Source organism: Daucus carota, chromosome 1 (genome assembly GCF_001625215.2).
Source record: "Daucus carota subsp. sativus chromosome 1, DH1 v3.0, whole genome shotgun sequence".
NCBI classification, from domain to species: Eukaryota; Viridiplantae; Streptophyta; class Magnoliopsida; order Apiales; family Apiaceae; genus Daucus; species Daucus carota.
Window position 1 is genome coordinate 19167293 of NC_030381.2, and position 22824 is coordinate 19190116.

Here is a 22824-nt window from a genome sequence, read left to right on the forward strand (position 1 = left end):
TCTTACTCACAAAGAGATGGTATGACAAGAATAAATTCACCAGTATGGAACACAAAAAACTAGCATGTGCATGTGTTGTACTTAGGACTTTGAACAATTTTGACCCCCATGCTATTTTCGACTCACATGTCCCTCAACCCTTTCAATTTTATAGCATATGTTGACAAGAGATTAACATTCGATTATATAAGAAATACTTAGATCTACTAATTTAGGTGATTCTACTTTCATGTTTCTTATGATATACTTTAGAATAATTTTTTACTTTTACATATTACTTTAGTCACCCCACTACACAATTAGGTACAGTCCTATATACCATGCTATCTAAAAGAGCAAACATAATGTTATGTTAAAATAGATGAAATTATTGCTATAATTTAATATCAGAAGGTAATTTTTGATATTAAAATAACATGACTCCTATCGATGTTTTATCATGTTTTAATTTTAACTTACTTTTTAGTAATCACACTTTTTTTCAATTATAAATTCAACTTTTCACCCTAATTTTACACCAAAAACCATATTATCTAATCATCGTTCTATTTTAACACAAAATATTATATCTTTGTTCTATTTTAACACAAAATATAGATCATCAACATCATTATAGTTATAATTATCAGTTTTTTCCATGTAATATAGTTACAGAACAAGATATAACTCGACTTGCTTTAACATTCATTCCAATTAGAACGCATACCCCATTATCATACCTGCTCCTCGTACTATAACAAACTTCTGCAACTAGAAGCCAAACATTCAATCCGTTTGCAACCCCGACTACATCAACTAATCCAGTCATGACCTTGTACCACTACCACTACAACATAACAACCTTATATTCCGATTGTTCCTGAACTTGACAGCTAACGTAAAGAGTAAAGACATAAAACACCAGCAGTTACAATTTGGATCTTGATTTGTTAAGAGTACTAAATACCATCATGCTTCATACTGCCGCCTTCTAACGTAAGCATTTGTTCAAAATCTACATTCTACAGAAGAATATTTTTCTCTGACGCTTTCATGTTATATAATGTTAACTAAGGCTGAAATATACAACACACATTTGACAGTACTTCTGTTAAAAATTTCATTTCCTGTTTATTGAAGAAAAATGACGTGAGCACGGGGAAGAATAAGATAACTACATATGCTGCTAGTCCGACTTTACAGAATTTGAGTTTTGATGAGGAAGGCGTCTCTGTGCTAGCAGCTGTTTTGTCTTCTCAAGCACACCAAAGAAAATGGAACCTCCAACGCTTATCCACAGTACTCTTGGCCCAATGCCCTGCAATACAATAGCACACATTCATATGTCACCTTACTAACTGGGATCAATAGTGACTACCTGACTACTTAATCAGAATAAAGCACAAAATTTCTTCACTAACAGCTTCATTATACGAGCAACTCCGATGCAATTCTACCTTTAGTTCTATAGCTATGATACGGTACAAAATGCATAAAATGACCGCTCCAATGCATGCCATACTTGAATGCAAAGTTGCATACATCATATTTAGATATGTAACCAAAGATGGATGTATCAATCCCTGCCAAATTATTGACCAAGTACAAATGGAGGTGAATGAATAGTTAATATAATCAACCAAGTAGCATTTAAAGAAACAAGTGGTGACAGTTCAGGGATAGCCTCTCACAAAGCCTCATTCTCCATCCCTTCCACCCATGACCTCACTCCCCATCCCCTTATACTTACAAAACATGTAAAGCTGTAAACTGCCAAATAAATTACAAAATGAAATTTTGCACATATCTTTAACTAGTTTACTTGTGTGTATTATGAGCACAAGCATAATTTGTTAGCAATAGGGGAACAGGCATAATCACATTGTTACATCAGCAGAAAAAAATAAACTAGGAAGAACCTTGGAAAAACAACTTTGTTGGATACCTCATTTGTTGGGCCAGTCAAATTTAGAAGTCTAAATGTTCACAAAAAAATACTTTATTCTTCATGATAGAACTATGATACTCTTAACGCGAGCACAGAGTGTCACACACAACACATATCCGGCTGTCTAACTCGAAACGTTTCAAGTTCGGTATCACGGAGCCATGTCCTAATTTGGAATACAAGTACATGGACATGGCATAATTTGTTAATTAAAACAAGTATGGTATATATTCATACCAGAATTAACAATAAACTCAAATTATATGATTTTGTAAAGGACTTCAAAAAACTAGTTGCTTTCTTTAATATGCCTCTTTCATTTAATGATCGCCAGTCACTACAATGAATGGAGAAGAAATCACCAAGTAAAAGTGTTGGACAACTCTTTACTCCTGAAATGGTAATTGACTGTAGGTGGCATCCGAGGAAGGAGATGTGACAGCGAAACTTTCTAGTGATGCCAGTGGCCAGTGCATCTATTTATAATTTAATACATATATTAAACTATAATACATATTCATTACCATGTTTCTTCCAATTTATGACTTCTCAGAGATAATAATATTGTAGGACACCATCACTCCAACAGTGTTTAAATTTTAACAGCACTTAGGTTTTAGCTGTTATGGGATGCTATGACACGATCCTACTTGCTTTTGAGTCTCTACTGTACTCGAGATGAGTAAAAACCTATAGAGTCCTATGGTACGGGACCATAAGAATCTTTCATAAGCTCTAGGAACATTTTTGATTTTACTGAAGAACTACTTGAAATATGTAAAGCTTCTATTACAAGATACTCTTCAGTGAATAGCTATGAAGATCCTTTCCTGAGATATTGACATGCAAAAACCGGGGGCTTTGGTCACTTGAATTACTGTCGTCAATACTATGACAATTTGAAACATTTATACGTGTTGTAAACTTCTCCCCAGTTTAGTACCTTATACTATCTGTGGTATAGCAATAGATCCATGTTCTGGTAAAATGCCAATTTACGGCCGGCAATTAGCATGTGCAAAGTGAGCACTTGCGCAAGGCCTCACTTTCCCAAGGGCCCAAAATAACAATAAATATGTACATTTATTTATGTATAATTTTAGCGTGTTATGTAAATTATATTGTATTCCCATTATTCTAGTCCTAACATTTTTATTATCACGCTACATTTTTTTAAATGATCTTTATAATTTTTAAAAGATGCTACTGTTTTTAATCTTAACATTTTTTATTGCATCTACATTATTTCTATTTTTATTTGCATTTTACATTAACAGTTGTCAAGAAATTACCAGCATAAAGCAGATCAAATCATATAAGAATGTATATAAGAAATACATATAAGCATATAAATATAACTTAATCTTAACAATTATCAGCTTTATGATTATAAATATTTTGAATTTTTTTTAATTTTAGGGAAATTCTCAATGATACCCTTCTGCTTTTGAATTCTCAAGTGGTGTCATTTCATATTTCCGACTTAAACGTGGTATCCTTATATTTTAAGTTTCGTACATATAATACACCTTCGGTTCCCAAAAGTTAGTCAAACATTTGATTATAAGGGTACCACATGTAGAAGTCAAAAAAATAATGGTATTTGTTGGAAGAGTTGATAGCACAAGAGTATAATAAAGAATATTCTCTAAAACACTTTCTAAAATTTTAAACTACGTTTAGTTTATATAATTTAATGATTATATTTTTAAACATGGTAGATTGTTATGGGAGTTGAAAGTACGAAAAAATTGAGATTTAAATGGCTAAGTTGCTTAAATTTTAACATTTAGTCAACGGAAATGGCATGCTATACGTGAAACTTAGAATACAAGGGTACCACTCATAAGTCACAAATAAAAAAGACACCTTTCAAAAAAGTCAAGAGTAGAAGGATACTGTCGAGAATATCACTTAATTTTATTATTCTAGTTATTAAATATTTATGGGATATGTATTCTAACTAGGAATGTTACTATTATTTCACAAATTATATAGTAAAAACATAGAATTTACCAACTTATTCTGAAGAATTAGCCAGGGTATATCAAACAGAAATCAGGGCAACATTTTTTTTGTTTAGAACAGTGCCTCTGAATTTCATGAGACGGCCCTGATTTACAGATACATAATCTTTTACCTTTTCCGAATACTTCAGGCCAGATGTAGCCCTTGGGGAAGCTAGCAGCAAGCCACAGTTTAAATCTTATGGTTTGTTAAGCAATGATTAAGCAATAAACAATATACTTCAGGCCAGATGTAGCCCTTGAGGAAGCTAGCAGCAAGCCACAGTTTAAATCTCATGGTTTGTTAAGCAATGATTAAGCAATAAACAAAATTTATGTTGTATATAGCTTGTAAAAATTATGCAATAGATCTTTTCAACATTCTAATTAGAATCTCTCCTTATGCATGTTTAATGGAAGAATACAATGCTGGCAATCAAGCCTCGGCATGGCACTAACAATATGTATATTTTATTAGTCAGATATAAATTTGTTATACAAGTGTATATGTAAATTTGGGAAAAGATGTCCACGGCCATTTTATGTCAATTTTGCATGCGTTGGTATAACTGTTTGTAAGAAAGATGAGCCTAAAACAACGAGTTAATTGACACAATGCAACAACTGACAAAGCAAATTTCAAGAAGGATATTTATTCTGATGAAATATAACCATTTTTCATAGATGTGGAAACCATGAGAACTAGACAAATATAAAACGAGTTATCAAAACACCTTACAACGAATTAAAAGAAATCAGGAGAATAGGAAGGATTATATTAATACTTTATTTAACTGAAGTACATTTACACAGATCTCAACATTAAGCTAAAATCACAAAAATTGTAGATAGTGGTTATCCTTCGCCCTTGGTAACAAGAGGTTGAGGATTCAAGTCTTACTATAACAAATGTGTGCTCAAGTATATTAATTTCTTCTGATAGACATTCTGCAAACACACACACACACAAATAAGGTTTCAACTAGAGGTCACACCTTCAAAAATGCAGAAGGTCCCTCTTCTTTCATTATAGTCCCTACGCAGTCATAGATACCTTTGTATTGGTTAGCTGGTCCCTGCAAAATTTATGGTGAGAAAAGGGATTAAGCAACAATTGGCTACACTGCATCAAATTTACCTGAACCATCAATCTAGTCTTTATCACATCGAGTGGAGTTGTTATAGCTCCCGTAAATGCACCTGTAAGAAGACATGGTTTAATGGAATAAGGTTATGGTTCAGACTCTGATAAGGTGCAACATTTCAACTTACATAGTGTGGCTTGGTTAAACTAAAGAGATACCACAAGCACACACTTGATTACTAAGTCTTGTAAGAGTTATACTCAATTTTATACAGACTCGATCTCTTAGTTACTTTATTTTTCATAGTAAATCAAACAAAAGTGCATACCTGAGTACATAATGATATAAATGACACAAAAAACACAAAATACACTTGATGTACTTAACAGCAGAAATGTTAGAAACTAAACTAAAAGCAGCTCCAGAATGGAGCTAGAAATACCATATTGTAGGCAATATATTGTGAGCTGTCAACTTGCGTCTGAAAGGACACCATGAATAATCTTAGAGTTAATATCAATGGCTAATTTATTTTCAAATCTTTTGTAACATGCTTTCCCTTTTTCTAATTGTGTTTTATTTTTGAAATTTCAGGCTCTGCATGCTTTTTGATTAGACGATAAACTTTCTTGTGTGAAAGAAATTAAACCTATTTTTCCGGGATATTCCGGGTATTGTTTATCGGTACAATATATTTATGTGAAAGTTGATCCTGATAAAAGTAAAAAGAAAAGAAATGGAGCCAGGATGGTAAACTCTCAGGGGTGAAATTTTTTAACAAAATACATATATTGAAAAATGTGCATTATATATATGATTGAGCGTCAGAGACATCCTAGTTATGTGAGAGAACTTGAGACTTCCAATCTTAACCATTCATTTTTGGTATTATCAACAAATACAATCGTATTAGTACTTGTAAAAGAAAAATACAATTTTAATATACGTGTTTGATAAGTTTTCAATCAATTGTATTACCATTTGTAGTAAGATTGAATTAAAATTTGTCTGCATAATTAAAATCACAGTTTATACATTTCATTGTGTCAGGTATCTTTAAAAAGAAATTGTTTATTAGATTGATTCTTTTAAACCCTCACATATAGTTTAATTAACAAACCAAACATTATTCCAATCATATTCTGAATACAATACAAGGACATAAATTTGGAGAATACAGACTCTGGTTATAACTAATATGATGTTCTCTATATCAAATACAACCATATTACTCTGGTTGTACACTATTTATTATTAAGATCATGTGCAATTTTTTAGTTAAAAGAGCCAGTAAGATCCTCGGTAAATAGGTTGCGTTTAGTGTTTACCACGAACATTAAACAAATTATCACATTAGTAGTAATGTGTATAGTGTTGTGTTCTAATAGAGTACACAATACTAATTGCTAGTCTCTGTTATGTTCTTGAGAAATTCACTTTAATGTTCTAAACAGATATAACCTATTGTAATTTTGCGTTTTGATTACATTAACTTATTTTCAAGCTTTTTGGATGTAACTATTTAGGGACCGATTGGCTAAGCTTAAGAAATGTTACTTATTGCTTAAAATAAGGAAGTGAATTATAAGTAATAAGTAGGTTAGGATTTTTAAGTTATTAAAGTGTTTGGATAATGTGAATTATAAGTTATTTACGTGTTTGGATAATTTTACTTAAAGGGTTTGGTAATTTAAAGAAAATAGAGTTTTATTATAAAAGAAGATAGAATAGAAGTAAAAGTTATGAGGAAAAAAGCTAGTTATTTCAACTTCCTACTTCTCTCCCCGAAGCTTCTTAAAGTGTTTCTACTTCTTTAGACATACTAGTCAAGAAAAGCAAAAGCCAAATTCTAAGGAAAAGAAGCCTCAACTTCCAGTTGCCAAACAGGCAACATCCGTTCCACTCATTTCTTCGCAGGTTTTTTTCACTACTTGGCACGGATTTTAAGGTGTATAAAGTATGGTTTCATAACTTATTTCAAAATTTTATTTTTTGAATAAAAATTTAAACATTATATATTTATTCAGAAGGAAAAAATTAAAATAATTTTAGAAACTATACTTTACATGAGCCTTAAAATGTGTCCAGCCCTCTGTCCCAAATGTAAGGAACCAAGGGGGACAGAGGGGAGTGTAAGTTATCATCACAGTTATAAATATTTCACGTGATTTCACTATGCATATTGGTTTGTTGCAGCTATAGCTACCAATATTGTAGCTGAAACTTCTGATTTTAATCGAAAGGTTAGACACTTATGATTTAAATCTTGGCACAAATGTTCTACCTGCATTACAGGGGAGGATTGGAATCTTGAATGTCACTCGTATAAAAGGCCATATTTTAAGCATTGCTTAGATTCTACAATTTCATTATATAAAGAATATGGTCGCACATGGGGTTTTGATATTCGTCAATCATCTGAAAAGACTAATAAAGTCTGTGTTTTAATTACAGAATACTTTGTATGGTACCAATGATATAACGGTCATGACTACTGGTAAGAACTTTAAAAGATGGAAAATTGGAAATTGTTTCATCAAAATGTAATTATCATGCAAAATTGGTTGGTGGTGTTTCATCAAAATAACCTTCTTTCCAAACAATTCTCCATCTTTGAAAATTCTTACCACTGTAATTATGACTTTTGTAATACTTGGGACCAATTCTCGAGCACACGAACTATTTTGTAATTAAAACACCAACTTTATTAGTATTCTCTCTGATGACCGACGAATATCAAAACCACGTATGCGGCCATATTTTTCATAGAATGAAAACCAGAATCTAAGCAAAACTTTGCTTAAAATATGGCAATTTATACAGGTGATATTCAGGATTCCAATCTTACCGTCAGACGTCAAAGGTAGGACATCTGCGCCAGCATTTGAACCATCAATATCTAAGAATCATAAGTTTCAGCAATAATATTGGTAACTAAAGCTGCAACAAGATAATGTATATAATGAATAACCACTGTGAAATATTTGTAACTGTGTAATAACTTATAAATTGTTTGAAAAACATCAAAAAAGCTTGAAAAATAGTCGTGTTATTAAAACACAAAAATACAACACGTTACATATGTATATTGAATAAGACATTGAAGTATATATTTCAAGAACATAACAGAGACTAGCAACTAGTATTGCTTGGAGAACACAACAGTATTTACACATAGTACATACATGAGAATTTGTTAAACGTTACATTAAACACTGAACAATTTACAGAGTATCTCACTCCCAAAACAACACAAGATGTCAAAAATAAAAAATGTATAACCAAATTGCATAAAAATATAATACATAGAACATCCTAATACTTATAACATGATTCTGTATTCAACATCTTTACATGTTTTCTGAAATATGATTAGAATAATGTTTAGTTTGTAAAACTAGAACTGTGTGTTATGGTTTAAAAATCAATCAAATCATTTCAAATGCAACGTAATAAACAAGAAATGATAATAAGATAACTGATATATGGAAATGTATGAACTGTAATGTTAGTTATACAAACAAGCTTTGATTCAATCTTCTTACAGACGGTAATAAAAATGATTGATTACTTATCATAAATGATTGATTATATTAGTTTGACATAAATTTGGCTGCTTGCATTAATATAAATTAGGAATGTAGTTATAATTGAAGTATCCATAGGTTGGGGTGTTATTATGAACTTTTTATAATGCATGGGGCATGATAATTATATCTAGATATTTCCTTTACCACCATAATTCCATATATTAGTCCTTACTAATATAGTAACAATGAAAACTATAAATGTTCATCAGTTATTTGGATCAAACCAATATAAAGCTAGTAACGGGGAAAAATATTTCGAGTAATAATATGTCTTGCAATTATTAATATTATACCAATAAAATTGGGTCAAGATTAATATGTTTGAACACAAGAGACTGGTGCAGTGAACTGTGTGTATATTTATTATACTACTACTGCTGCTGTTTTTTGTTATGTTGTGTTTTTATAAGAAGGAAGACTAAGCCTCTTTATATAGAAACACTCAGCTTTCTCCTAAAGTTTACAAGGTGGCTACTCATCTACCGTAATTATGATGTCATTTATACTGACATCATCTTGCTTACATCCCTTCCTAGCTCCTATTTAACAAATTGCTATAGAAGTAAACCATAAATAACTTGGTTTGGAAATTATTTTCACTACAATGTTACCTGCAAAAGCACCAATGATAGCATTCTCAGGATCATTAAGTTCCCTCTTTGCCTGTAGGAATGGTAAATCATAATCACCGCCTTACTATTTCAAATGCAACACTGATAAAAAAATGCTACACTTCTTATGCTATAACATTATATATACACAGATATTTCCTATGCATGAGTAGTATATAGCAATAACATCACAAGTAAACTGCATATCAATTCACAAATTGGAAGTGAAACAGGAAGAAAGAACATCAATTATGTGCAAGGACTTTAACACTCAATACATAATGAAGTTTTATAAAAATATTACTTTTGTGACAGATAATTACAATCTTCTTGAAAGCATGTCTTGTTTTACGAATCTACAGTCACCGAAAAGTCACCCAACCCCAAGGTCCATTTGCTGGATTTGTAATAACAAGACAAACCAAACAAAGAGAATTCATTATATCTTTTAAGCACTGAGTATTTACAATTTGAAATATTATACAGAAGAGCATGAATGTACTTCATCGTGACTATTAATACACACACACACACACACACACACACACACATATATATATATATATATATGAAATATTTATACAGTTGCAAGGAAATATATATGAACAATCCTTATTAATAGAATATAATATGAATGCAAAATAAATCTTCATGGAATTAAAGAACATGAGACGACTTACTGCAATCTTGTATCCCATACGAAGCTGCTCATATATGCAAAACTGGATCGCATCAAAGGGCAAATCTCGCAACAAAAAGGACCCATACCCCTGCAATAATTTAGACAAAGGTAAACACTTAAAACTAAAGTGGTCGTTTAGAAAGCTAAAGAGGAAAACAGGGAACTTATATTTTTGGTGCAGAAACACCATAATTTAGTCTTGCAAAAGAATACCGCCACCGTGAAAATAATGGTTTTACTTGCAACTCAAAATAAAGCTACCATTGCATCGCAAAAGCAGAACAAAATCATCACACACCGCATACAAGCCTCTGAAGCCCTCCTTAGCAACAATAGCACGCACAGCGTTGGGAGCTGAAATAAATTGACCGGTTTGCATCCTTTGCTTTACAACCTAGAAACTGGCAAGTGTAAGCCTGGGTTTTAATATACAGTGATTGGACACATGTAATACACTACCTCTGTTGGCACACGAACTATAGAAGAAGCAGCTCCTCCAAGAGCACCTGCAGTCTAAACGCAGCCCGGATGAAAGAAATACCTTCTGGCTTCTAACAATCCTAAAGCATAAAGCAGTTCAACAGGCTGGAAACTTACTAGATGTGCCAGGGCACTAAGATTTTCAGGTAAACTCTTGAGCAGTTTTTGCTTTGCTGGTTCATACACTCCAACAAATATGGCAGATGCCCTGGAAACAACAAAATCCACCAGTATAGATCCAACAATTCCACAAATAACATGGATAATATCTATCAAAATATTTTCTATTACAGAAAATATTCCTAGTAAAAGAACTTCAGGACAAATGAAAACTTATGAGGTAAAGGAACTACAGCTTATAGATAGCTGGTATCTCTACACTAGCCTAGCTAACTCAGAGTACAGAGGCCTAGAACAGATCGACTATAAACATCATTAGTCACTATCATATTACTGATTAGTGATTTAATACTTGTCGAGTGTCATCTCATACCATTATGTTGTTCAGATCACCAAAAAAAAAATAGTTATCAACCATCCCTTCATATAGTTTCAAAGCAATAGTCAGCTATCTCCAGCAGTAACAAAAAGTTATAACAAGCCCTTTCATATAACTTACGGTAAGACACCAGCAATATTTCCAGCTAACCCCGAGTACAGGCCCTTCAGAATGATTTTTCCCCCACCTCGAACTACATGTAACCATCAAATAGTTGGAATTGTTTTTCATATATCCATAATGCGGAAGCAGGAGAATTATTTTAGTGTCATGCTGTGTCTATATCATGCAAACAAGACAACATACTATGCTGCACTGTGGTATAAAGGAATACAACGAAAAACTTTCAACTTGACATTTAAACTTGTAAAGTGTATGATGTAACCTCCAGTCTTATGTCTTTGACCTCTTGCCAGATCAAATAGTTACATAAAAATGAAGATGATGCCAAGTATATATACACGAAGGAAATTTTCAATCTTGCACAGACAAGAGCTATGCTTCCCCACCAAACCCGGTAAAGGCTTTTCAATTAAATAAATCGTTTAGTAATAGTTGAAATGCGTAATAACGTAACTGATGTAATACTGAAATCTAAGAAGATAAAATGATAAACAAAATATTTACCACCTAAAGTCTACAACATATGAAAAGAACAAGATTTTGGAAACAACATAAAGTATACAGTAAATAATATTTACGTGCAATACAAGTATCTTTCACAGTTAAGACCTGCTTGTAGACGAGTTTTTATAGTATCAATTGGGTAAAGAGCTGTTTCAACCACAACGCCAGCAGCAGCTCCAGCAACAGCACCCTCTGCAAAGTCCATTAAGAGAAGTCAAACAGATATATCCTCTTTATAATCATCATTTGGTTTTTTTGCCACAGCTAACTAGATGTGGCTGCCAAAGTATATTATTTCTTTAAAAAAAAGAAGTCTGCAGAAGTTATTTTATAGATGTCTATCTCCGGTGAAGATAACCTTTTTCCCAATTTGCAATTCGAAAATTTATTCTTATCTTCAAATGACTTTCGATATTTAAGCATGTTTGGGAAGACTCTAAGCCACGGGCTTAAAATTATTATGACTTAAGAGTTGAAAAATGTATGTTTGTGTCATAAGCCAAAAAGTGACTTAAAAGTCAAAAAATTAGAGGTACTTTTTTGAAGAACTTATTTTATTTTACTGATTTTGAATGATAGAAGTTTATATCATCATTCAAATGGACGACCTATTAAATTCATTTATTATTACGTTTTTAATAAATCATAAATTACTCATAATATAAAATTACCCAAATAGATGCCAAATTGCCAACTTATAATTTTCATTTCCAACGTATCACATTAAGTCATAAATCAATATTTTAAGCTAACCCAAATGTGATTCAAGGTTTATCAGCTGATTGTACACAATAAGATACATGCAAGTAGTTTTGTCCATGCAGCAAACTGATTATGAACTAGAAAGACAGAAAGATACATGCAAAAGGCTTTGTCTATGCATGAAACTTCAATGATTAGGAATTACAAGTTAAAAATTAGACACCTATATCATATATTTTTTCCAGTGCTTTAATACGAATGCAAGAACATTTAGGGGAAAAAAAACGTATTTCGACTCATTGTGAAATTACTAGTCAGAATATTTGCCGTTCCAACCTTAAATTACTTATCGAACATGTATTTAGGATCAAGTTTCCGGGTACCTGCTCCTATTACCATGCATCAGTGATAATTGCCATTAAGATAACTAGTGGTAGTAAAGTATCGACTGCTTTCACGATTTTTAGTTATCTTCTTGTCTCTAACCAAAAAAAAAAAGTTAAGAACTTCCTCTTCTTTTAGCTGCTTATTAGTTGTTAGTTTTTGTAACACACTGGGAACCACCAGATATAACCAGACCACATTCTATTAGTTAAAGTTTTTACTTTTAGTACAATGAACTACAAATATGTTCTTTAGTAAATGTTTATACAATCATGAACGAATTATAATGATGAATTCCCATGTCAAAGCAAAATTACAGACATTGGAAGATGAATCAAAAGAATAAGTATAATTAAAATATCAGAATCCTATAAAAATTTAACATTTCTTGGTGAAAGCTAAAATTATTGTCAAGCTTGATGCAGGACAAGATTAAGGAAAAGAAAGGATTATGTGGATTAAGTATTAACCACGGAAAATAAGAACCCACAAGGCCTAAGGTGATCATGCTTGTGGCTTGTTTAGAGCCTCGATGAGGCTCTAGTGGGCCTGAGGTGGATTGAGGGGGGGTGGGGTAGACCCCAGATAGGTGATGTAATATAGGGGATTTCTCTTAGTTTCTATTTAAGTTGTTTCTATTCGATCATTTGCATATATATACATACATATATATATATATATATACACATCTAGGGGCCTTCTCTATGAGGAACCACTAATCTAGTAACTTAGGAACTATTTAACCTAAAAAACCGACACGGCGCAACAACAGAGATACACCTAGAAGACACGTGCAACCCTAAGTACTGTACGTTCTGTAATTGTTCTTTTTGTCGTCAAATTGTTATATCCTTTTTTATTTATATAATTTCTTTATGAGATATATTTTCTTGTCTATATTGAATTTAATATTTTCTTCACATGTTCTGTATTTTCTTTGTAATATAATTTAATTATTTGTTGTATGTTTTTTAATCACATTGTTGTCCTTTTTTTATATAACATTTTTTATGTTCTGTATTTTCTTGTCTATATTAAATTTTATTCTTTTTCCACATGTTCTGTAGTTTATTTGTTATGTAATTTAATTTTTTGTTGCATGTTTTTTTTGTGTTGTACCTTTTTTTTCCATAAAATTTTTTATGTTCTGTATTTTGTTGTCTATATTGAATTTATTTTTTCTCCACATGTTCTGTAGTTTATTTATTATATTATTTACTTTTTTTGTTATATGTTATATATTGTCACATTGTTGTACCTATTTTATCATAACATTTTCTATGTTCTGTACTTTTTGTCTATATTGAATTTTATATTTTCTCCACATGTTCTGTAATTTTGGTTATATAATATAATTTTTTTATTATATATATTTTTTTCTCACGATGTTGTATCTTTTTTTTCTTTATAACATTTTTTATGTTCTGCATTTTCTTGTCTATATTGGATTTTATATTTTCTCCGCATGTTTTGTAGTTTATTTATTATATAGTTTATTTTTTATTGTATATTCTTTTTCTTAAAAAAAATTTATGCTCTATATTTTCTTAAATATGAAAAAATAAATAATATTATAATATAAAATATAAAATCAAAAAAAGAAGACTATATGTGCCAACACATGTGATCAGGTGTCTGAGCAGTTTACACCCACGTGACTAGGTTTGTCTAAGCAGTTAAACTAGGATTCAACACATGCAGATGCACGGCTGAGATAAAAAGTTACTAAGTTACCCGTACAACTGAGTTCCTCGTTGAACTATCCCCTATACATCTATATATGTATATATGTTATATGCATAGGCAATTGATCAAATAAAAACCTTTAGCCTAGAAACTGAAACTGGAAACCACTATCACCACCCTCTATTTCACACATTCTCACTCTCCATGACATCACAGTAACATTATTCCTATATGACATCACCATGTCATCATCATACATCTCCCACACGGGCCCCACCCCCGGACCCACATCATCATGACGTCACACACCCTCTTTATGATATCACTCACCCTATTTACACCATTTTCTAGTCTAGGTTGGTTCCCCTTTCATAAAACCTCTTCCACAAGTGTTATAAAACTTAATAGCATGCAAGAAGATGATTTGTCGCAGAACTTGACGATCTCAACTCAAACTCATAAACAAGATCTCTGGAAGCAATATGGAAGGATTTAATTACTTTGACGTTGTAAAAGTTTCTAACATGCTGTCAAAGCCTAAAAAGTCTAAATGCTCAACCATGATAATATCGGCCTGCTTCGTCACAACTTTAATCTTACACGCCTCATATGTTTCTTCTTCTTCGATATTAATACACTGGAATTTAGAAACTTTAACAATTTCATTTTCTTCAACAATCAAAATATGCTTAATATTTGCTTTATTTTCCTCATAGTGCCTAAAAAGTTAGCTTCGCAATTTTTCTCCTCTTCATTTTACTACCAAACCATCAACCATACCAAGTATACTCTTATAATCCTCGTTAATGTTGGCGTCAGTTACCGTCATATCATACAGAAATTTAAGCTTGATAATTCTAGCCATGGAAGTGTTTTAGACTTAAGTTACCCGGACCTTTCATATTTTGTCATATACCAGTGTTCGACACGACATGAGTCACATGACACCGACGCTCGTACAGGATCTGTGTCTGATCCGCTGATTTGAAAGCGGACACTTTAGCCCAGAACCAAAATCAAGCCCAGCCCAACTTAGTCCGGCAAAGCCCAATTTAACCAAAATCAAAAACCAAATAAGAGCTTGAGGGAAGGAAGATGATGGATCAGATGAGGGGATGGTCGATATACCTGCACGTCATCTTGTTTGTTTGCTTGATGGTCTCTGACTTGTTTAAAACAAATCGCTTTGCAGAAGTTTTTGATGATATATGTGCTAAGCAACAACGATGATGGTGAAGTGCAAAAAGGAGGAAAGTCGATCCAAGATTACAAGGAAGCAGATGAATAAAGAGAGGAGACGGTACAATTTACAAGAAAAGATGGGATATATAAAGTTTCGAGTTATTTGAAAATTAGAATTGTATTTTCATTTGAACTTTTCACATTTTCATATGCAAAATATTTATTAATTATTATCGAATGAAAAATACTTTTGAAATATTTTATTATGCAATACAAATAATATAAAATCACATTTTTTTAGTTAAGTAAATATGAAAATCAATCAAATAAAAAAATAATTTGGAATTCGAATTTTAAAATGAGAATAATATTTTTAAGATTATCCCACCTAAGTTTTCTGAGGTTTAAAAAAAATATATATCTCATAAAAAATACATGAGGGTGTTAATAATATTTTTGAGATTACATCACCTAAATTTTATGAGGTAAAAGAAACTCATATAAATACATGAGGGTATTAGTAATGTTTCTAAAATTATCTAACCTAAATTTCCTAATACAAAATAGATCTAAAATAAAATTTCCTCATGAACTTTATTCTATTCTAAAATTCACCTAACATTTTCTTTAAAGAAAGTTAATAAATTTTATAAATTTAATATATTTATCTTATTATAAAATTTTGTCCATATCCATTAGTCGTTAAAAGATCATATCATATAACAATTATAGTTAACGATTTATATCATGGTAATGAAGATCGGTAACTCTTAATTGCAATATTATATTGTATACATTCTTGGTTCAATAAGAATTTTATTTTTCTTTATCAGAAATAATACATGTCAATCGTACAAATATAGTTATTTAATCTAAAAGAATTGAGACAAGCCCATTCGAATATGTTTTTCTATATCACAATTTATAATTTATGACACTATTAAGAAAAAAAGTATTGATTATATTGAGCGGGAAAAAATATCAATTATGCTTAGCAAAATAAAAATATTGATTATACTTAGCAAAATAAAAATATAAATTATACTTAGCAAAATAAAATATCGATTAGTCGTTAAAAGGTTGTATAACCTAACAATTATAATTACCAATTTTCATCATGGAGCAGTAACTATTAAAATTCACACATGCTCATAATATGTTTTTCCATATTACAATTTATAACTCTGTTCAGAAACAAAAATATCGATTAGTCCTTAAAAGGTCATATCATTTAACAATTGCAATCACAAAATTTCATCATAGTGATAAGAGCAATAAATATTAATATAATATCATATTATATATATTTTGTATCCTACATGAATTTTTCTGTGCCAAAATAACACATGTAAGTCGTGCTTAAAAATTAGTTCATCAATAAAAAATTCAGGCAAGCTCATTATAATATGTTTTTTCATATTACAATTTATAACATTATTCAAAAACAAAAATATCGATTAGTCATTAAAAGGTCATATCATCTAACCATTATAATCAAAAAAATTCATCATTACTATAAGAGCAATAACTATTAAATAACTATTATATTATATACATTACTTATTTTATACAATTTGAGTTTTTATAATTAATTAAATATAAATTAGCTTATATATTCATTACTTTTCAAAGTACATATAATATGATCAAGTGAAACGACAAGCAAGAAAAATACTCAACAGTAAATAGCAACAATTGTACTTTTCATTTATCAAAAATTAAAATAGCTGCACTTCTCAAAAAGTTGTAGCGAAATTGAAAAGTCACTCTTTGCTTCTTCAAGAATTAGTCTTATATATACAAACAGAGTGCATCTTATAGTTGAACACAACTTTTTACAGTCTTTCTCATGGCTTCACAGAATAATTCACAGAGACCGGGAAATCAAAAATCTTCAACCTATAATGAAAGACCTTTGTGTAACCATGTTACTGTACTTCAAAAAACACCTGGAGGTGGAGGCAACTGGACCTGGACTTGCAATTATTGTCAAAGAAAGGTGTTGTTGGAAGCTATTCAAAGGTTAAAGCTTATCTGTTGAAACTTCCAAATTGTGGTGTTAAAGCTTGTCCTAACATAACACCAGATATGCATGCTGCAATCAAGCGAGAAGACGAAGCTGCGGAAACTAGGAGACAACAAGAGGCGGTACAAATGAAGCAAAAAAATGCATATTTATCTCTTTCTCAAGGATCAGATTTGGCACACCATAAAAAACGGAAAGGTGATCCTATTGCTGAAGTTGAAAGGGATGCACTAGACAACGCTTTTGCTCGAGCATTTTATGCAAGTGCTTTATCATTTAATTTGAGTAGATGTCCTTGTTTTAAAAAAGGCTTTGTTGATGTTTTCTAATAGTAATGTCCCCGGATATATCCTTTCGAGATATGATAGATTGCGCACCACATTATTAGCACAAGAAAAAAATCACATCTCTCAACTCCTACAACCTATTAAAGACACGTTGAGGAAAAAAGTTGTTTCTATTTGTTCGGATGGTTGGACTGACCTTCAAAAAAAAACTCTGATCAATATCATGGCTACTTCTTCTAGAAGTGCTATGTTTTTTAAATCAATAGATACAAATGGTATCCGAAAAGAAGCAGAATTTGTTGCATCAATTTTCTTGGATGCAATGGAAGAAATTGGGGTGGTGAATTTGGTTCAGATGTTACTGACAATGCTGCTAATTATAAGGCTGCTGGAGAGATTATTGAAAGCAAACATCCACACATCTTTTGGACTCCTTGTGTGGTTCACAGCATCAATTTGGCGTTAAAGAGCATTTGCGAGCCATCAGAGAGATCAAGCCACTACGAGCACTGTAAGTGGATACTAGATATTCTTAACGACGTTCAAGATATTAGAAATTTTGTTGTTAATCACAACATGGCATTAAGCATATTCAGTAGCCATTCTGATTTAACACTCTTGAGAGTTGCCGAAACACATTTTGCATCACACCTTATTATGGTTGGTCGACTTAGAAAGGTACGCACTGTAAAAAAAAAAGGTTATGGATGATAAACGGCAGGTTTATAGAGAAGAAAGAAATAATGTCATTGCCAACAAAGCGAGAGAAGTAAAAAGATGCATTGTGGATGACTTTTGGGGGGATCAGTTGGATTACATTTTGGCTTTTACTGAACCAGTTGTGGGAATGCTGAGCAAAGGTGATAAAGACACTGTTGTTTTACATCTTATATATGACATGTGGTATACCATGATTGAGGATGTAAAAAAGGTTATTTATGCACATGAAGGAAAGGATCTGCTAACTGGAAGTTCTGATTTTTTTTGAAGTTATTCACGATATACTTGTGAGTAGGTGGAATAAGAGCAACACAGCTTCACATTGCCTAGCCCATTCCTTGGTACCAAAATATTACTTCGAAGCTTAGCTTCGAGGGGGAAACAATGGTATCATGCGAATATCTCCGCACGAGGATGAAGAAGTATCTGTTAACATAGCTTCGAGGGGGAAACAATGGTATCATGCGAATATCTACGCACGAGGATGAAGAAGTATCTGTTAACAGGGATGAATGTTTTAGAAGGCTGTTCACAAACCCAACTGATTTGCAGAAAGTTTTTGCTGAGTTTAGAGCTTTCTCAACAGGAAGTGGGTACTTTAACCAAGCCCATGTCATTGAAGGGAGGATGACATAAAGATCTGTTTCTTGGTGGGCTAATTATGGAACAAGCACACCATTGTTACAAGGTTTAGCTTTTAAATTACTCGAACAACCAGCTTCTTCATCATGTACTGAGCGAAACTAGAGCAAATATTCACTTATTAAGACAATGAAGAGAAACGGATTGACAACTTCAAGGACTGAAGATTTAGTATTTGTGCATAACAATCTCCGTGTTATATCACGCAAGGATGAGGAATATGTCAAGGGCCCTTCAAAATTCTGGGACGCTTGTAAGTTTCTTTCAAACTAAAATATAATTATATAATATAAACTCTTGTGTCTTATCTTTAGAATTTATTATTTATTTTGTTATTATTATTTGTAGGATCTGTTCTAAAAGTATGTGATGTGATTAATCACGATTAGTCACCGATTAATCCTTATTCCATAGCTCACCGAACTGATTAATTCTCTGATTAATCACCGATCAATCCGATTAATCTCCGATCAATTCAATTAATCCCCGATTAATCCTGGTTCCGTGACTTCACCGATTAATTCCGATTCCCGCTTTTTACAACACTGTTTGTAGGTGGAGATAACTTTGATCCTGATGGACATGTTTGTGAATTTGCTCAACTCTCGCAAGATGAACCGGAGTTTGAAGTAATGATACACGAGGACGAGGAGGGAAATATCTAGTTAATTTGAAGACTAAGCCAATGAGTTGTCTCTTGTTAGTTTTCTTCTTATTAGCAACAAATATGTTCAAGTTATTTACGGCCAGAGAACTATTACGTTTAAGTTGTAAATTTTGAGAACTATAATTCCAAGTTCTGAAATTTGATTTGAAGGATTTTTCTGTTTTTAAGTTTGGTTTATTCAATTTAACATTTGATCTTACTGGTGATTTATTAACATGGTAGACATTTTTTTGGGTAAATATATGATATATTGTAGTATTTACTATGTTTTATATATCGAGTCCCCATACCCATGTCCAAATAAGGACGAAGCCCCGCACCCGTGTCCAAATTCAGATCCACATCCAATGATCTCAAAATTTTGAAAATGAAGCCCCCGACCCTCGAATCCGCGCCCGTGTCTGACACTCGTACCCGAGTCTGGGTAACTTGGTTTTTAAATATGAGCATAATTGTGAATGATGTCAATTGACTCTAAAATTACGAGGATGAATGGTTTTCTTGGCGAGATCCTATATCTTCCGACAATTAAGAAAATAATGTAAGCTCTATATCTTAATTGATGCAAGACAAGAATTAAAACAAGGAAAAGGTAGATACTATACTATTTAATTGCAAAATTTTCAGTAGACTTAGGTGATCCAACTGCAGCGGAATTACTACCCCACTACCTTTGGGATGTCTCAAAAGGGATAATTTGTTAGGATCACAACCCATAACAAGAAACAGATAGTTATCAATTCAATCATCAATCAAAATCTTCCAATAATAAGATCCTACATCTCCATGACAAGATATAAAACAATGGATGTATCGACTTAAAATGATAACAAAAACAAAAACTTTGGTCTGTTGAACACCACCCACTACCACAGAGTTCCTCAGAAAAAGCTATGGATCATAAATATGGATCGCAACCCGCACAAGCAGATCCAATTTAATGCTCAAACATCAAATCTGACCATGGGATTATATTATGAATTATGATGCTTATATCAGGAAAACCTAAATAATCAACCTGATGGACTAAGGCTTACTAACAATTGGGCTTATTCTATAACCGACTACATATTTAGTATCCTACATATAAAACATATAGACATATAATTTTAATTCTCTTTAAACTAAATACATATAAACTAACCAATACAAAATATAACAATTCTGCACTTCCGTTCCTCATCATTCTCCACTTGTTAACTAGACCACAAGTTTTGTAGATAGGAAGAACCATAAAAGACTGAACTGGAACGAAGAAAAATAAAATTTTCTGTTTTCCTTAAATAACGCCTGAGGTGCAAAATACTCCAAAAACTGACAAAGGAGGTGCAAAATATTATGGAAGGATAAACTCGATATAATCCAACCACTTAATGCTCCTTGGGGACAGGTTGTGATGCTATCAGACTACAGGCACCAACTTATAAAAAAACTAGAAATTTTGGGTATCTAGTGGTACTTTTATAAGTTGGTGCCTGTAGTATGATAATTTGGCTATCAGACTACAGACAAATTATTTTAATTCTCTTTGAACTAAATACATATAAAACATACCGTATATTATACGAAGAAAATCCAATGGATGCTCTTGTTTTATACTAACTAAAGCAGAAATCTTCCTCCGTTCATCTATGGAAGTTGACATCTTAATCTTCAGTTATCTGTCATGATTCCATTCACTAGTTAACAGAGTACCGGAAACATGTAATAATCTGGGGCAGAAGTATAAACAAGGATATAAAATAGTCAGCCAGGAGTGGCATTAGCAAACTATCAGATTTCTCCTGCTTTTTTCCTTCTTCCTTATTTTTCTTTGTGATAAGTAAAATCATGGCTCAAGTCTTATATATAGAACTCTAAGGCGTCACAGCCAGCGCATACCAAGAAGACAAAGACAAGTTCTCGATAATGCACTCATCCTACACAAATAAATATAATCCCTCCGTCCCCTTTTACATGTCCTTTTTAAAAAAATTACGCATTTTAAAAAAATTAGTTAAGTTTTTTGTTTACTTGTTTACTCCTAAGAATTGCAATGAATTAAACTGAGTTGTGTGACCCTTTCGAAAAAATTACACATTTTAAGAAAATTAGTTGAGTTTTTTGTTTACTTGTCTACTGCTGATAATTGCAATGAATTAAACTGAGTTGTTTGTATATATATATCAGTCAAATATTGGAAATTGTTTTCCAAGGCTATTCTTTGGAAAAACATACAAAAAGTTGTTTTGAAAAGAGAAATGGACAAATATTTTAAAACAAATTTATTTCCCAAAAAGGACGTGTAAAAGGGGACAGAAGGAGTATGTGTTTTCTATTATAGAAAACTTAAATATCAAGTATCAATCCTGTAATAATAACATATGGTACAAGCACTTCCCCTTTTCCCTGTAAAATCAAGGTGCAATAACCCGGAAAAATCTACATTTATCCAATAAGACACGGGTCATACCCGAAACTCAATCAAACACAATCAGGGTTTCAACTCAATAATTTGTACAAACCTTCTCGACGCTCCCTCATATATCACAATTTTTACAAAACCACATAAACCCAGTTCAATAACAAAAGAAAGGCATACATGGTAACATGGGTTTAAATTAGACCCATATATTCTATCTTATGACAAACACAATTTATTACTAACATTATTTTCATGTAAATTAGCAATTTTTATAATATTACAAGCAGGAGCAAATTCACAGTCAGTATATTATTGAGTGAGTACATTTTCATAAAGATTTAACTTCAGCCAAAACTGGGTGTCACACAAAATTATATATACATACATATGCATATATAGATACAGACATAGGTGTACACTATACAGAGAGAAGCACAGTAAGCCAGCAAAGTAATACCTGAGGGTTGGTACTCTTCCAACAGGGACCGAAAAGTTTGAAGAGGGGAAAAGGGTTTTCAAGGGTTTTATTTTTTTTACCTTTTATTTATGTTATTATATTTTTCTTGCTTCGGTGGAACAAGTTTATTAACAATTTTTTAAAATAATAAGTCTCGGTG

General features: G+C 31.9%; 1 protein-coding gene across 5 annotated transcripts; it reads right to left on the bottom strand.

Annotated features, from left to right (window-relative positions):
- Positions 1-663: 663 nt before the first annotated feature.
- LOC108205671 (S-adenosylmethionine carrier 1, chloroplastic/mitochondrial) lies at positions 664-22805 on the bottom strand. Of its 5 annotated transcripts, none has more exons than XM_017375680.2 (12): positions 22665-22804; positions 21358-21464; positions 11613-11699; positions 11001-11073; positions 10499-10589; positions 10361-10414; positions 10200-10295; positions 9900-9989; positions 9220-9271; positions 5072-5133; positions 4929-5009; positions 664-1297 (listed from the first exon to the last, which is right to left on the bottom strand). In XM_017375680.2, exons 2-12 carry the CDS (start codon positions 21446-21448, stop codon positions 1166-1168), a joined length of 909 nt encoding a protein of 302 aa, XP_017231169.1. In that variant the 5' UTR covers positions 21449-21464; positions 22665-22804; the 3' UTR covers positions 664-1165. The 5 variants fall into 5 exon arrangements, with proteins under 5 accessions (XP_017231169.1, XP_017231177.1, XP_063948536.1 ...); XM_017375688.2 differs by lacking the exon at positions 22665-22804 and adding an exon at positions 22532-22569; XM_064092466.1 differs by lacking the exon at positions 22665-22804 and adding an exon at positions 22139-22187 and having other exon boundaries at positions 21358-21456.
- Between the last annotated feature and the right edge of the window lie 19 nt (positions 22806-22824).